This window comes from Lepus europaeus, chromosome 1, assembly GCF_033115175.1.
Source record: "Lepus europaeus isolate LE1 chromosome 1, mLepTim1.pri, whole genome shotgun sequence".
Lineage (NCBI taxonomy): Eukaryota > Metazoa > Chordata > Mammalia > Lagomorpha > Leporidae > Lepus > Lepus europaeus.
The window spans coordinates 117,669,519-117,686,486 of NC_084827.1; the positions used below are offsets into that span (position 1 = coordinate 117,669,519).

Here is a 16,968-nt window from a genome sequence, read left to right on the forward strand (position 1 = left end):
TAGCAAGAAAGACACTTATGAACTATACATTTAGAATTCAGATGATTATTTTTAAGGCTATGACAGAATTTATAGCACTTGGCAAGTGGCCAGTATTCAATGCAGAAACAAATTTCAAATAACGTGAATAATTACTTTATTTCACAAAGTATTTTAGTAAGTCCTTGAGTTGGGTATTTCCTTATGTGTAGTCTTAACATTTCTGAATTTAAGCCTAAAATACCATGATTACATTTTACAGAAAGGATTTGATAGTCAAGATTTCAAAATGTCACAAAGAAAATATTAGTGAGTAGGTGTTTTTTTGGAATTTGGTAACCATGTTTGAAGATAAACTCACAGAATTTTTAAAGCTTCAATTTCATTCCACAAAAATTTAGTGAGAACAATTCAGTTTGACAAGTTGTCTTTAAAATTCAGTTTCCTAGGCAACAATCAAGGGCCCTATAAACTGCTTTTGTAAAAAAAAAAAAAAAAATTCTTATAAATTTAGTTACTGCAACATTAAAGGCAACTATTGAATATAATTGCTTAACTTTCATATCTTTTTATCAGACTTTTTGAAAAAGGCTGACTTCTCTCTTTAGTAGACTAAAGACCAGTTCCCTAGTTTGCTGCCCATCAAATGCAAGAAGGTTATAGGCAGGTAACATATTCCAAAGCAGCTGCCTGTTATATGTGCATAGTAACCAATCTCTGTGTACCCTGCTCCTAACTGCACAACAGACTCCATTAACAGATGCAGAAAGTGCTCTTACCTGCACATTTCACTCCCTGAGCAATGAGACCCCACATGAAATTGGCACAGTATTCACACCAGTGTGGCCCTCGGAACGTATGGACCTAAAAAAAGAATGGTGGCAAGGTGAGGAAGAGGGGAAACCAATGGATGAAGACATTTCATCTCAAAGCTCTAGTACACTTGTACATGCCAGTTAGTAATGAAAATGAAATATGGCTACATTTAGATCAACTCCAGTAGAGTGAAACTGACAAGCAGTTAAAGTTTTTTCAGGGTCTGATTTGCTCTTTTTCCCAGCAGCATTATCAGGAAGCTGAACTGGACCTGAACTAGCACTCTGATGTGGGATGCTGGCATTGTAAGTGGCAACTTAACCCACTGGGCCATAACACTGGCCCCAAGATACCTATAGGTCTTTAAGTATAAAAATGAGAAGATACTGAAGCCAGAGTTTTGGGGCAGCAAGTGAAGCTGCTGCCTGCAATGTTGATATCTCATATCAGAACCCCAGTTTGAGTATTGGCTACTCTGCTTCTGATCCCACTCCCTGCTAATGTCCTTGAGAAAGTACTTGGGTATCCACCACCCATGGGGACATGGATGGAGTTCCTGGCTTCATGGCCCAGCCCTGGCTGTTGTAGGCATTTAGGGAATGAACCCATGAAAAGAAGATCTCTTTGTCTGTCATTCTCCCCTTCACATAAATTTTTTTTTTTTAAAGAAGGCATTCTAGATTAACTTGGATTAAAAAAATTTGGGACAAGAGAAGCAAATGAATCCAAACCTCAAATATTAAAGAACAGAACAACTTTGAATATATCTGTATGAAAATGCACTAGAGAAATAAAAGGGAGAGGTAAAAGGAATTAATCTGTAACAAGTTAGATCCACTTAAGATAATTTCACACACATGATTTCCTCCTACAGAAAACAATAAAAATCACAAAGTATTTAATTCCAACATAAAAATCTGCCAAAATTGCTATGCAAATAATGAAATTCAGTTAAGATTGTCATTTTTACAATCTTTATATTAATGTATTGACTAAACTTTTGAAAGAAAAATGATTTTAAGATACACATGCTCCAAACTTAAGGCATACCATTACTTATTCCATTCTGAACAATCATGTCAACTTAGACAAGCCATTGATTCCAAGATAAAATCCAGTTTCAGAGATATTAAAAGGTAAAATGTACACATTAGAGTCACTGAAATACATGGTATATCAGAATTAAAAATACTATTGGCCAAAATATCCAATTAAAGATATTCTGGAATAGTTTTAGAGTGGATGACCCGGAGCTCATTCCCAGTAGGTATCCACTGTAGGGCTTGTTGCTGCCAAGTGAGCCTGAGTAAACTTCACATTCATTTTTGAAAAGGAAGCCATAATCCCATCTAGGTCCTTCAAGGAAAAAGGTCAGGAATGCAGACAGAGCTACTTCTGGATCGTTAGTGATGTTCAGAGCCTGTACACTGAAAGCATTTCCTGGAGCTGCTCAGGCAGAGCCCAGGATCGAGTCAGATACTCTGTAATGTCCCTGTGTTCGTCAGTGTTCCTCAGACAGCCATTTGGGGAATAAACCAATCGATGGAAGATGTTTTTCTCTGTTTCTCCCTCTTCCTAACTCTGCCTATCAAATACATCTTTTTTAAAAATATGGATAAAACAATCTCACTTTGATGGGAACTAGTGAAATAGCATGGCCAATTATCTTATGATAGAATGTCTGAAAGTTGCATTAGGAGAGCAAAACCAGAGTGGATGGTGTTTTGTTTATAACTCAAAGATTTTTGACAAAGTATTGACGTCTAGATGTCAGAAGAGAACTAATGCTCTCTCTCGCCTTCCTGAGAGCCACAGTGACGAAGGCGTTTACTAATACAACAGATGCTGAAGAAAGGGTTTTAACTGTCAGAGCAAGTCCCACGTTACAATTAAAAGATACATGGATCTCAGAAAACTGTTAGGAAATTACATGGGCAACTTTTTAAAGTTAAATGCATCCTAAGCCAGCCTGAGATGCTTTATTTTTATTGTTTATTGTTAAAGATTATTTTTGAGAGGCAGAGTTAGAATGAGTCAGACCCAGACAGAGATCTTCCATCCACTGGTTCACTTCCCTAATGGCCATGGTGGGGCCAGGTGAAAGTCAGGGCCTGAAATTCCACCTAGGTCTCCCACATGGGTGGCAGGAGCCCAAGTACTCTGGCCATCTTCTATTTTCCCAGGCTAGGAGCTTATTACTCACTGGTATTGCAGTGCATAATACCAGCCCCTAGAGGGGCTAGCATGTGGTGCCTGTGATGCCAGCATCCCATGTGAGTACTGATTTGAGTCCCAAGCTGCTCCACTTCTGATCCAGTTCCCTGCTGATGCACCTGGGAAAGCAGTGAAAGATGGCCCAAGTGCTTGGACCACTGCTGCCCATGTTGGAGACCAGCATGAAGCTCCTCCTGGCTTTGGCCTGGCCCAGTTCTGGCTGTTGCAGCCATCTGGGCAGTAAAACGGTGGCTGGAAGATCTCTGTCTCATCCTCTCTCTTTAACTCTGCCTTTCAAATAAATGAATCTTAAAAATCATTTAGGGGGCTGGCACTGTGGTGAAAGGTTAAAGCCCCGGCATGCAGCCTGTAGTGCCAGCATCCCATATGGGCACCTGTTCTAGTCCCAGCTGCTCCACTTCTAATCCAGCTCTCTGCTATGGCCTGGGAAAGTGGTGGAGGATGGCCCAAGTCCTTGAGCCCCTGCACCAACGTGGGAGACCCAAAGAAGCTCTTGGCTTTGGATAGGCCCAGCTCTGGCCGTTGCAGCCATTTGGGGAGTGAACCAGCAGAGGGAAGACTGACTCCCTCCCTCCTTCTCTCCACCTCTCTGTAACTCTTTTAAATAAATCTTAAAAATCATTTAGAAGGTAGTGTACTATGTAGCTCTGCTGGAAACTTCTAGAAAAAGGCTTTGCAGCACTAGAAGCTTATTAAAATTCCATATTTGAAACAAGGTTTACCTGGATTCCTTTTAGAATTTTTGCATCTAAAAATCATACTTAAGTTCCCTCGGTTCTATGAGCTTTGGCTTCATGATACTGTGCTGTATTTGTAAAAAGTTGCTTACTGTAGCCTTTTGTCTTTCTTATTCTCCTAGAGGGCATCAAAACATTGTGACTTTATTCACTCAATCATTTTTATTCCCATTTATTAGTGATGATACAAAGATATGATTCAAAAAATTCATGCAGTTTCTCCTACAAGCACAGCAAGAAAAATGCTCTGATGAAAATGTGCAAAGGCGAGGGAAGTGGAGGTGGGGACAGGGCACTGCTCAGGCCTAAGATGGAACCAATGTGCTGAGGAGGTTTTCGCCAGCTCAGCGGATCAGGCCTGTGAGGCAGAGAGGGAGAGAGAAAGGGAGTGTGTGTGTGTGCAGGTGCACACTGGTGCAGGGTGCGTTTAGGAAAATCAAAGGCACAAGGCATGGGAGGAATGGTGTGGTACTTGCAGAACTGCAGGAAAGTTCTGTATCACCAGGGGAAGAAACGACTGTATGGCAGGAGACGAGCGAGGCAGCCAGGGCCTGTTCCATGCCTACTGATTGATACCTTGCCCGTGAGCAATACAGGGCTACTCCAGAGTTTTAGGGAGAGTGACCCAGTTCAAGGGGCAAGGCTGGAGCCATCCAGGAAGGAGGGAAATGTGGATCTGAACTTGGGTGGTGGTGATGAAAGAGACTATAGTTACTTAGGACCCACAATCAACAGGGCTCAGTACCTAACTGAATCTTAGGGGAAGAAGCCAGGGATGTTGGGGTTCCTCGGGGCCTGGTGACTGGGGGGGGGTGCCCTTAAAAGTATAAAAGCAGAGGCACTGGTTTGAAGGTGAGCTGGGGAGAGCTGGTTGAAAAATCAGGGAAAAATGGGGCCACCAATGGAACTTGACTTCTGAGGGGTCGAATGGAGATGGGACCCAGGGCACAGTGACTGGTTCTGAAAGACTTGCACTTTTACTCCCCTGGAGTCGGGGCAGAGAGGATGGCTGTGCAGGAATGGTGGGACATCCGAAAGAATCGCTGCGTTTTCCACTTCAGGTCAGCGTCTTGGGGTGGGAAAGCTAAGGGAGTTCACTTAACATGATGACCTCCAATTCCAGCCATTGTAGAAAAGATTTCCTCCCCCTTATGGCTGAGTAGTATTCTGTTTATACGTCCCACAGTTTCCTCATCTATTCCTAACTAGACAGACCCTGTGGTTGTTTCCATTTCCTGGCTATTGTGAATAATGCTGCAATAAACATGGAAGTGCAGATGGGTCTCTGACATGCTGATTTCATTTCCCTTGGATAGACACCCAGTAGTGGGGTTGCTGGGTCACAAGATAGCTGTGTGTTTAGTTCTGTGAGGAACCGCCATATTGGTTCTCAAAATGGCCGAGCTAACATTCCCACCAATAGTGTACAAGAGTTCCCTTTTCTCCACAGCCTTGCCAAGTACTTCTCTTTTGCCTTTTTTTTTTTTTTCCCCAGGCAGAGTGGACAGTGAGAGTGAGAGAGAAAGGTCTTCCTTTATTGTTGGTTCACCCTCCAATGGCCGCTGCGGCTGGCGCACTGTGCTGATCCTAAGCCAGGTGCTTCTCCTGGTCTCCCATGGGGTGCAGGGCCCAAGCACTTGGGCCATCCTCCACTGCACTCCTGGGCCATAGCAGAGAGCTGGCCTGGAAGAGGGGCAACTGGGACAGAATCCGGCGCCCTGACCGGGACTAGAACCCGGTGTGCCAGCACCGCAGGCGGAGGATTAGCCTAGTGAGCGCCGGCCTCTTTTGCCTTTTTGCTAACAGCTAATTAACTGGACTGAGGTGATATGTCCTTGTGGTTTTGATTTGCATTTCCCTGTTGATAGTGACACTGAGCATTTTTATGCACCTGTTGGTCACTTTTATGTCTTCCTTTGAGAAAAGTCTGCTTAGATCCACTGTCTACTTTTTAACTGGATTTTTGTTTGTTGCTATTTAGCTGAGTTTTGTTTATATTCTGGTTATTAATCCCTTGTCAGATGCACTGCTTACAAATATTTTCTCTCAGTAGGTTATCTTTTCATTCTGTTGCTCGTTTTCTTTACTGTACAGAAGCTCTTAATTTGATGAAATCACAATTGTCTACGTTTACTTTTGTTTCCTGTGTTTTTGGGGTCTGATCCCAAAAATCGTTGCCCATTTCAATGTCCTGAAGCATTTCCCTTATGTTTTCTTCTAGTTTCAAAGTTTCAGGTCTTACATTTAAGTAACATTTTGAGTTGACTTTTGTACATGGTGAGAGAGAAGGGTCTAGTTTCACTCTATGTGGCTATCTGATTTTTCCAGCACCACTTACTGAAAACTGTCCTTCCTCCAATGAGTGTTCTTAGCACCGCTGTCAATGATCAGGCTGTAGATGTGTGAGTAATCAGCCACGCAAAGAAAGACAAGTACTGTGCGATCTCATGCATATGTGGAACCTAAATGTTGATCTCACAGAAGTCAAAGGCATAAAGGTGGTTAGGAATTTCCTGCAAAAACTCTATGGGCGCTGATGTCCGCTGAAATTTTTGTTGTCAGATATGGTTATTTTTGAATTATCAATCTTAAAAATGATTCAGTTAGAAACATTTAATGAAAGAAATGGGCATTCAAAATAACATAACTGAAAGATCAAAAGTTGCAGCTTGGGGAGTCTTTCTGCTTATGGACGCTAAGAAAAAAGTAGGTAGGGTATGAGGGCAAGTGGGTTTGGAAGGGTTCACCAGAGGTACAGGGGCTTGGGCCTACATCTGAGAGTTGCTTTTGCCTGAAATGCAATAGTGTCCTGAAATACACAGTAGACACTAAAAATCTTCAATTGGCCAGCATTCAGGGAAACAAAACTACTGGTGTCATTTACAACAAACACAGCTAACACATTCATCATGTGAAACTTTCAAGTGTCATTTTAAAAAATGTGATTTTTATTCTAACCCTGAATTTTTATGTGTTAAGTTTGTGTTTTGTTTTCCTCTTATTCTGTCACTTCTTTCTCTTCCTTCCTCACTCGTTTCTCCATTTTCTAATCGCTAATTAAAGAAATTAACTTAAGAGGCAGAGAGGGTGAGTCCCAGGTGCTAGTCGACTCCCCAGAAGCCACAATGGTCAGGACTGGGTTGGGCCAGGAGGCTGAGTCTCCCATGTGGGTGCCAGAAGTCCATTGCTCGAGCCATCACTGCTGTCTCCCATGGTCTGCACTGGCAGGAAGCTGGAATCTGGGGCCAGAGCCAGGTGTCAAATGCAGGCACTCCGATATGGAAGGTGGGTGCCTTAACCATTAGGTCAAGTGCCTGCCCCGATCACTGATTCTTTGTCGTGAACTATGAAATGGGATGACAGATTTTTGCCAGCACCAAATATATGGCAAGAAAATGTGTCTCTCTTCTGTGTAACTCTTGAAGGCCTTTTTTGAAAATGAAACAACTCTGTCTTCTAATTTGTGTTTCTCATCATTGAGGCTGGTGGGCAGTGGGCTTGTGATAAATGAGATGCTAGGAGCATCTTTATTACATTCATTCTGTTGTTAGTTACTGCTTCTTATAAGCTGAAGCGGCCTTCTGCTGTTCATATTCACTGCATGACCTTAAAGACAGGCACTAGGTTTGTAAAATAGGAGAGTGACCAATTCCTTTATAAGAAGCACCATTTTTCCCTGAAAGCTATTTAAACACACCATTTGATCAGTTTACAAAAAGGGATTCTTTTGGGGAGTGTGTTGTGGTAAGACCATTCAAAGGAGCCATCGGTTTTTAGCCTAGAACATTATTAGTAAAGTCAAGGATGTTCCAAGAAAAGCAACCTCATAGGAGGGCCACAGACATTTGTTCTATGCCACCTCCCAAGCTTTTGGCCTGTCTTGACAAAGTGACAGAGTACATGGCATGAATTGCGCCTTAATGAACAAGGGGCATAGTCAACAAATTTTAAAGGCCTCTTTGGCAACTGGAAAAAGACAACTTTATTACCATGGCATTTGGTGCTGCTTTTCACATGTGAACAATTCTTTCAAAGTTAATCACTTTGTTGAAAGAGATGAAAGACTGGATTATTTGATGGACCCCAAGAATCTTGTCAGTGAAGGTACTGGTTAAAAGTAGTATGAAAAAGTTGGTTTGGAGGCCACTGGGCTACTGAGGGGCCCATGTGGCACAGGCTGTGTGTCAAGTATCTCCTGGCACTGACCTAGGTAAAAACTGAAGGCAGTTTGGGCCTGATGTTACATGATTAAAATCCTGGCTTACATAAGAAAATTAACACCCCCTTGGGGCTGGCGCCATGGCGCAGCAGGTTAATCTTCCATCTGCGGCACCAGTTCGAGTCCCAGCTGCTCCACTTCCAGTCAGCTCTCTGCTGTGGCCTGTGAAGGCAGTAGAAGATGGCCCAAGTCCTTGGGCCCCTGCACCCAAGTGGGAGACTGGGAGAAAATGCCTGGCTCCTGGCTTTGGATCGGCGCGGCTCTGGCTGTTGTGGCCATTTGGGGAATGAACTAATGGAAGGAAGACCTCTCTCTGTCTCTCCCTCTCACTGTCTATAATTCTCAAAATAAAATCTTTAAAAAAAATTAACACCCCCACTTCTCATCATGTTTTAAGCATTCACATCTCTAGCCTGAATGCCAATAACAAGCAACTAAAAAGAAATACAGGCTATGGAAGATAAAGAAAAATTCAGCATTATCTTCATTATCCCTCCAAGCCAAAACATACAACATTTAGAAATAAGCTTGCATGCCTACAGCTAAGGAGCAGGCCTGCAAAGCCTGCTTCAAATGGAAGCCATGTTGGAGACAATAAGAACATTAGAGGAAATGCAATTTTGCTTGGGAAGGTGACAGTGACATTTCAGTGGCAATTTTTCATTTGAGAGGCTCTGAGTCAGCTTTCCAGCATGGTATTGGGTGATGGAGAGGGAACAGATGATCACAATCAAAACAAAAGCAATGTAGGTAGGCAGACAGCTGGGCAAGAACACCCCCCATCCCAGCTCCCCACATGCTGTTTTATCTTTAGGGCAACCAGAATGTACTCTTTTAAGTGGCCAATGTTAGTCTTACCAAGACAGTTTTAAGCACTCTGGTTCATATGACATAGAATTTTAGCCATAGTTTTACCATTTCAGGTAAAAGTATTTTTTAAAAGATTGATTTATTTGAAAGACACACACACACACACACACAGAGTTATCTTCCATCCATTGTTTTACTCCCCAAATGGTCACAACAGCTTGGACTGGGGCAGGCCAAAGCCAGGAACTCCATCATGGTCTCCCCACATGGGTGGGATAGGCTCAAGGCCTTGGGCTATCCTCTGCTGTCTTCCCAGGCACATTAGTAGGAAGCTGGATCCGAATCAGAGAAGCTGGGGCTCCAACTGGTACTCCTCTATGGTATACGGTGTCACAAGCCCTGGCTTCACACTCTGCACCACAGCTCTGGCCCCTTCAGTATTTTGATTCAAGGTATTATAGCATGAAAAGGGAATGCACAGCATTGGCTGTGGATCATTAGCAGTAATTACATTAAACCACAGAGGAGTTCAAAAGGCAGGGAGGGCAACTTAAAATAGGGGTAGCTCTTGTGTTAAGGCACTACCTTCTTGGGCCAGCGCTGTGGCTCACTTGGTTAATCTTCTGCTTGTGGCACCGGCATCTCATATGGGCGCCAGGTTCTAGTCCCGGCTGCTCCTCTTCCAGTCCAGCTCTCTGCTGTGGCCTGGGAGGAGGGCAGTGGAGGATGGCCCACGTGCTTGGGCCCCTGCACCCGCATGGGTGACCAGGAGGAGGCACCTGGCTCCTGGCTTCGGATTGGCGCAGCGCCAGCTGTGGTGGCCATTTGGGGAGTGAACCAATGGAAGGAAGACCTTTCTGTCTATCTCTGTCTATAACTCTACCTGTCAAATAAAAAAAAAGGCAATACCGTCTTGTTTTTAAATCTAGTCAAAACTGCTAACTGCCTTAAAACTACTGAGGAAAAGTCAATAACAGTGAGGTTTGGGTACAGTTAAGCTACTGGCATGGACATTACACTGGCTGTGTCTAGTCCTGGTGTCCTGATGGAATGGATATGTAGGAAAGGCGGAAGGAATGCACCAGGCGCTCGCTAACACAGCTCTCAGCAATGGTCACAGCAGGTGAGTAGTTAGGATAGCAGGAAGGCACAGCCATCGGGCAGCAGCAGAGGTGAGGGAGGCAAAGAGCTGGTGAAGGCGCCCGGCTGTACTACGCTGATGTTGGACAGGGAGAGCTGGCAGTCTGTGTGAGACACACTGTAACCTCCAAGGACTTTATATGGTCTGAAGCATCATTTTGAAGTGGATGACAATGACAGAAAACTGGCACCCTAATGTTTCAAGAGGGAGAAAACTTCAAAAACAAGAGGAGCACCCCAAAAGCCTATTTGACATTGACTGGCCAGACCACAAATGTCCTTTTAAACATGGGAAGTGGCTACAAGAAACAGCTAATACAATATGGTCAGACTGTAACAACACTAGTCTTACTGTAATTTAGTTCTTCTCTCACATGAGGATTATTAAAAAGGTACTGATGTATAAAAATATGAAAATGATAAATTATTTTCTATTCATAATAGTATACATACCATAATTCAATACAGGGCTGCTTATTGAAAGTTTAAACATTTTATTAATCCATTCATAATCTACTCAGCCTTCCCTACCCCATGACTACAGTTGTGAGGGAAAAATATCTCTAGAATTATAGCTGAATCAATGCAGTCCAAAAAGTGAATGTGCTTAGGACCATACATAACCATATTAATGCTAGAGCACACACACATTTGGGTTCAATGTTCTGTTCTAAGCTGGAAGAGTGGCTCTTTATGTGGAAGCATCCATTTGAAACCTGGAATCAGAACATGGAAAAAGCAATTTTTTTTTTAAGCATATCAGGTATAGATTATAGAATAAATAACACAAAAATAATAATCAGTAACCAAAAAACATTTATTTCAAAATAGGGTTCTTTGAAGTATTATAAAACCTATAATTTCAAAGGTTAGGGGTTTTTTTAAGCAAATTTTAGCAAATCAGAAGCAAATTTCTTAATTTTTGATGGCTTTTTTTTTTTTTAAGATTTACTTATTTATTTGAAAGGCAGAGTTGCAGAGAGGCAGAGGGAGAGACTGATCGATCGATCTTCCATCTGCTGGTTCACTCCCCAAATGGCTGCAATGGCTGGAGCTGTGACTATCTGAAGTCAGGAACAAGGAGCATATTCCGGGTCTCCCACGTGGCTGCAGGGACCCAAGGACATGGGCCATCATCTATTGCTCTCTCAGGCCATAGCAGAGAGCTGGATCGGGAGTGGAGCACCAGGATTCGAACCAGCACCCATATGGGATGCTGGCACTTCAGGCAGCGGCCCCGATAGCTCACTTTTAAAATTGTTTTTTTTTGTTAAACGGCTTCTGTTTCCGATTTCAAACACCAGTTATTGACGCCTATTTTTTTTTTCTTTAAAGACTTTTGTTTATTTGTAAGGAAGAGGGACACAGAGATCTTCTGTTGGTTTATTCTCCAAATGGCCATGATAGACAGGGCTGGGCCAGGCTGAAGACTGGAGCCAGGAACTCCATCCTGGTCTCCCATGGGGGTGTTGGAGACTCAAGTACTTGAACCATCATTTGCTGCTTTCCAGGAACATTGGCAGGCAGCTAGATGGGAAGTGGAGTAGCTGGGATTCAAACCAGTAGTCTGATATGGGAGGTCGGCATCCTAAGTGGTGGCTTAACGGGCTGGACCACAGCACCTGCCCTTCTCTGACAGCTTCACCTCAAACTGAATATATATATATTTGTAGAGATCTGATTTGGATTATTTTAAATAGCCTCTACTTTTTCCCTTCAGGGTCTTTAGTCTACTGTTGAGTTTGGTCACACCACCTGGAGGACACTTTTAAAAATTTTATTCAGTTAATATTTATTTGAAAGGTAGGGTGATAGAGACAGATATCTCTTCCATCTGCTGGTTCACTTCCTAAATGTGTGCAATAGCTCAGACTGGGTCACACTGAAGTCAGGAGTCTAGAACTCCATCCGGGTCTTTGTGGGTGGCAGGGACTCAAGCACTTGGACCATCATCTGCTGCCTCCTAAATGCATTAGCAGGAAGGAAGCTGGGTCAGAAGCAGAGGCAGGGCTCAATCCCGGATACTGAGACAGGATGTGGTCCTCTCCAGAGGTGGTAGAACCTGTGCCACAATGCCTGTTCCCCAGGAGGACTAGCAAACCATATCCCTTATATTATCTTTCTATAGCTACTGGTGGGCAAAATGATTCAAAGCCCTGCATGGATTTCAGCAATAATTTGGCCTATAGCTTTCTGGTAATTTCCTGATAAGCTTCTTTTTAAGCATTTGCAGATAAGCAGTCAGCTGGACTACTACAGGTCTCCAGAGCACTAACTGTGTGCAGCTCTGCCCCTCAATGTATGCTGTCCCACACTTTCGAGGTGTTTTGTCTTGTCTCTCCATACTAATCTCTGGCTCTTCAATGTGGCTAGACCACTGAACTCTGTGGATTCCCCCATCCATTGGTCATGGTCTGGACACTGCCTCCAGGCTATAAGCAAGAACAATCTTAATACTTATTATTTTATTTGAAAGGCAGAGTTGCAGAGAGAGAGAGAGAGAGAGATCTTCCGGTCACTGGTTTACTCCCCAAATGGCTGCAACAGCTGAAGCCGAGCCAATCCAAAGCCTGAATCTTCTTTCAGGTCTCCCATGCGGGTACAGCAGCCCAAGCACTTGGGCCATCTCCCATTGCTTTCCCAGGCTATACCAGAGAGCTGGATCAGAAGTGGAGCACCCGGTCTCCAACTGGCACCCACATGGGATGCCAGCACCACAGGCAGCGGCTTTATCCACTACACCGCAGTGCTAGCCCTAGCAAGAACAAGCTTAAGTACCATTTTGTTGGTACCTTGCAGTCACCAAGGTCCTGGGTCAATGTTTGACTGTCTTATATACTGTTTCTAGTTGGCTAATTGTTTCATATGGAAAACTAAATTAATTCCTTCACCATGGTCAAAAGTAGAAATTCAGATTATATTCTTGGTTCTAAAACTGACCTCTCATTGACCTTGAAACAGTATGACTTCTCTAGGCTTCAATTCCTATACATACAAAATGACAGCAACTAAGCAATTCTCAATGCCTTTTATACAGGCTGAGCTACTCCAGGTTGTGTTCCATGTTCTAAATGTACATCTCAACTAGCAAAGTGTTTAACATTATAGTAGTCAGTAGGAAGTACATTAAGATCTTGCCATTGGTGATTTCTTTTATCATTTAATGTTGCACAGGGTATTCCTGGTTTTTTCATTTGAAAGAGTTACAGAGAGAGGTCTTCTATCTGCTGGTTCACTCCCCAAATGACCACAATTGCCAGAGCTGAGCTGATCTGAAGCCAGGAGCCAAGAGCTTCTTCCAGGTCTCCCATGTGGGTGCAGGGGCCCAAGGACTTGAGCCATCTTCTGCTTTCCCAGGCCACAGCAGAGAGCTGGATCAGAAGTGGAGCATCCAGGACTCGAACCGGCACCCATATGGGATGCCCGCACTACAGGCTGGGGCTTTAACCCACTTAGCCACAGTGCACCCCTCCCCCCTTTTTTTTAAAGCTCCATAGAATAAATGTCTAAGCCAATCAGCACAGTCCTTTCTCCTGACGGGAGCTGCTGGACATAAAATCGAATTGGGCGAATGACTGCCATGCCTAGAACCTCTGTTCAAACAAGTCTCTTCGTGGCTGACTAGAAACTGGGAGGACATAAAACTGGGGCCTTTGCTAGCTTTCTTGTCACCACAGGGAGCTTAAAGGTGAAGACAGTTGGGGATAGGGTTCTGGTGGCATTTTAAGCCTGTGGGTCAAAGGAGATACCCTTCAGTTAATGTTGGACTTTCCTACTGTGTGACATAATACTCTCTCTGCCTCAGCCAGCACAGGCTGGCTTTCAGACACTTGTAATGGAAAGTCCCTCAAGTGTTCCAGGAAATATTGTAAGTATCACTCATGGGTTCAATGTGGATTTTAATTAAAAATAAAAAAAGAAACACTTGAAGCAGTATCATACAACTGGTTGGGGGATGAGCTGTCAGAGCAACTATCAAATCAAACTAGCATGTCTCTGAGAGATGGACTTTCTTTATGGACAAGGGCATGTGTACTAGGTAGACCCACAAGCAAAGATCACGGTTATGTCCCATAAATGAAGTGGAGCATAATAAAAGGTAGTTCTAAGAGAGAATGACCATGACATTTCCATGGATAGCCAAAGTGTCAAATATATCACCCAATGTGACAAGAAACTCCTATCTCCCATGACCAAAAATAAGTATATTCTTATTTTTCACTGTTTTGTGTAGATTATACCTTACAATACACACTATGGAGGACCTATTTTTGTTCCTTAAAGAATATCGGAACAGAAAATAAGCAACTGATGATGAAATGTAATAAGGCTGGGCTGATGCCCCTGTGCTACAATAGCTTTCCTATTTTTCCAGCAGAAGAATCTTCAGAAGAAGGATTAGAAAACCTGAAAAAACATGGTGTTTAACAGAAAAGTAATTTAAAAGATTTCTCAGATCTTAGTTCTTCTGTGGTAAAATATTTAACAACAACACCAACAGTATTTTGCATCTGTTCTCTTATTTTGGAACCTATATTCCACGTCTTTTGGTACATATGTGTGTGTGTCTATTCTCTTTGCCTTTTGGGCTCTTTGAGGTAGGCAATGACATTTTTGTATTATGTACTATTATTATGTAATGAATGCCGAGTGCTGATTAATGACACTAAATTCACTGAGGTATAGGGAACTTGACAATACAGACAGTACTTGAGGTTTAGGTGCCATGACATGTACCTATTCTTCAGATATGTGCCTTGACTATCTCATTAAAGTTATGGTAGGTAGGCCCCACTCCTAAGATTGTCCTTACATACTAGGTCACAAGAAGAGAAAGTATGACAGTATAATTTGAGAATTCAATAAGGTTTGAAAAGCAGGCATGTGAAACACTACATATATGTCTCTTATTACAAAATAGGCAAAGCAGAACTAAGACATAATCCTCAGTTAAATCAGGAAAGAAGAATGAATTATACTTGTATGATACAAAGCACTATGTTAAAAAGTGGCCTTCAGACAATCAACATGCCTCAAAGCAAAGCTTGAAGGTTATCGTATGGACACACAAACTAAACTAAGAACAGAACTTTAGAAGAGGTGACTTTTTTTTTTTTAAAAAAGCTTTTATTTAATGAAACAATTTTCATAGGTACAACTTTAGGAATATAGTGGATTTTTCCTCCCCATGCCCACTCTCCTACTCCCTCTCCCATCCCATTCAAGATTCATTTTTAATTAACTTTGTATACAGAAGACCAACTCTATACTAAGCAAGGATTTCAACAGTTTGTACACATACATACAATATAAAAAGTATTGAGAAAAGTTTTGCAGTTAATTCTGATAGTACAACTCATTAAGAACAGAGGTCCTATATGGGGAGTAAGTGCACAATGACTTCCGTTGTTAATTTAACAATTAACACTTTCACTTATGACCTCAGTGATCACCCAAGGCTCTTGCCATGAGCTGCCTGGGCTATGGAAGCCTTTTGTGGCCACAGACTCCGTCAGTATTTAGACAAGTATAAGCAAAGTAGAAGTTCTCTCCTCCCTTCAGAGAAAAGTTCGTCCTCCTCTGATGGCCCTTAGAAGGTGACTTAAAAATTTTTTAATTGACAAAAATTAAATATATCATGTACAACACTATATTTTGAAACAAAAACATTGTAGAATAGATAATTAAGCTAATCAACATGCATTTACGGCACTCCATTTTTTATAGTGAAAACGCAATCACTAAGAGGTTTTCTAGAATACATTGCTATTCGCTATAGGAGGTAACTTTTTAATTTTTATGTTCCTCCTATGGGTTTACATCCTTGATTGGTCATTGTGTAAGAAATTACATGCCAGGTCAGCTCCCTACTTTAGGATAAATTTTGGAAACACTAATTTTCTAAAATACCAAGTCAGAGATGGACACAGAAGCTGGAAATAATTGCTACTGCATGAGATATAGTTGTGTGCCAGAGGATCTCAAATTAGGTTCTGGAAATAAGAATCGGGACTGGATGGGGTATAAGAAAGCACCAGGGCCTCTCTTAAAGTTAAGTGACTGCCCTACAGCTTGTTTTCAAAGGCAGCCCTGAGGTTTTGTGGTGTTTGTTTTCCTAAAGTGTTTGTTTGCTTGTAATTCTATAAAAGAAACATAGCTAGTAAATTCCACTAACAGTCTCTTAGTAAAAAAGACAAATGTACAAAGCAATATGTGGGTCTATTCCAAACTAAAAAGGAGAAAATCAACAGAGTAAGAATACCACCTACAGAATGTGAGAAAATATTTGCAAATTTATATGTGATGAGGTTACGATTAAAGTATAACAGAAAATCCTACATCTCAAAAGCAAAAATACAAATATCCCTATTTAAAAACAGAAAAGTTGAGTAAACATTTCTCCAAAGAAGATAACACAAATGGCCAACAGGTATGTAAAAAGAATGTTCAATATCTCTAATTGTCAAGAACATGCAAATCGAAACTACAATGGGTTATCACATTAAACCTGTCAGAACGGACATTATTGAAAAGCAAAACATGGCATACTGACAAAGATGTGGAGAAACTGGAATCCTTGTATACTGTGGGAACGTAAACTCTTACAGCTGCCATGGAAAACAGTGGTCTTTCTCCAAAAAAATTAGAGTACTTTAAAAGTTCATGGAAAAAAGTTTATTCTGGTTCTAAAAAAAATTTGAAGGCCAGGTGTTTGGTTAATACACCACTGGGGATGCCTGCATCTCATACTGGAGTGCCTAGATTCAAATCCCAGCTCACCCTGGGAAACAGTGGCAAATGGCTCAAGTGCTTGGGTCCCTGCCACACACATGGGAGACCTGGATTGAATTTCAGGCTCTTGGCTTCAGTCTGCCCAGTCGTGACTATTGTGGGCATTTAGGGAATGTGAACTAGTAGACTGACGATCTCTTTCAAATTGAATAAATTTAGAAAAATTGAAATCGATACATACATTTTTGCCATGCATCTTTTTTTTTTTTTTTGACAGGCAGAGTTAGAGAGAGAGGTCTT

At 42.1% G+C, this 16,968-nt stretch overlaps 1 protein-coding gene across 2 annotated transcripts in view; it reads right to left on the reverse strand.

Moving 5' to 3' along the window:
- Positions 1 to 16,968, reverse strand: part of CHN1 (chimerin 1) — a 234,226-nt gene that overhangs the window by 25,567 nt on the left and 191,691 nt on the right. For both annotated transcript variants that reach the window (XM_062200515.1, XM_062200523.1), the window contains one exon: positions 759 to 843. In XM_062200515.1, the coding sequence (XP_062056499.1) occupies positions 759 to 843 (85 nt within the window). The remainder of the gene's footprint in view (positions 1 to 758; positions 844 to 16,968) is intronic.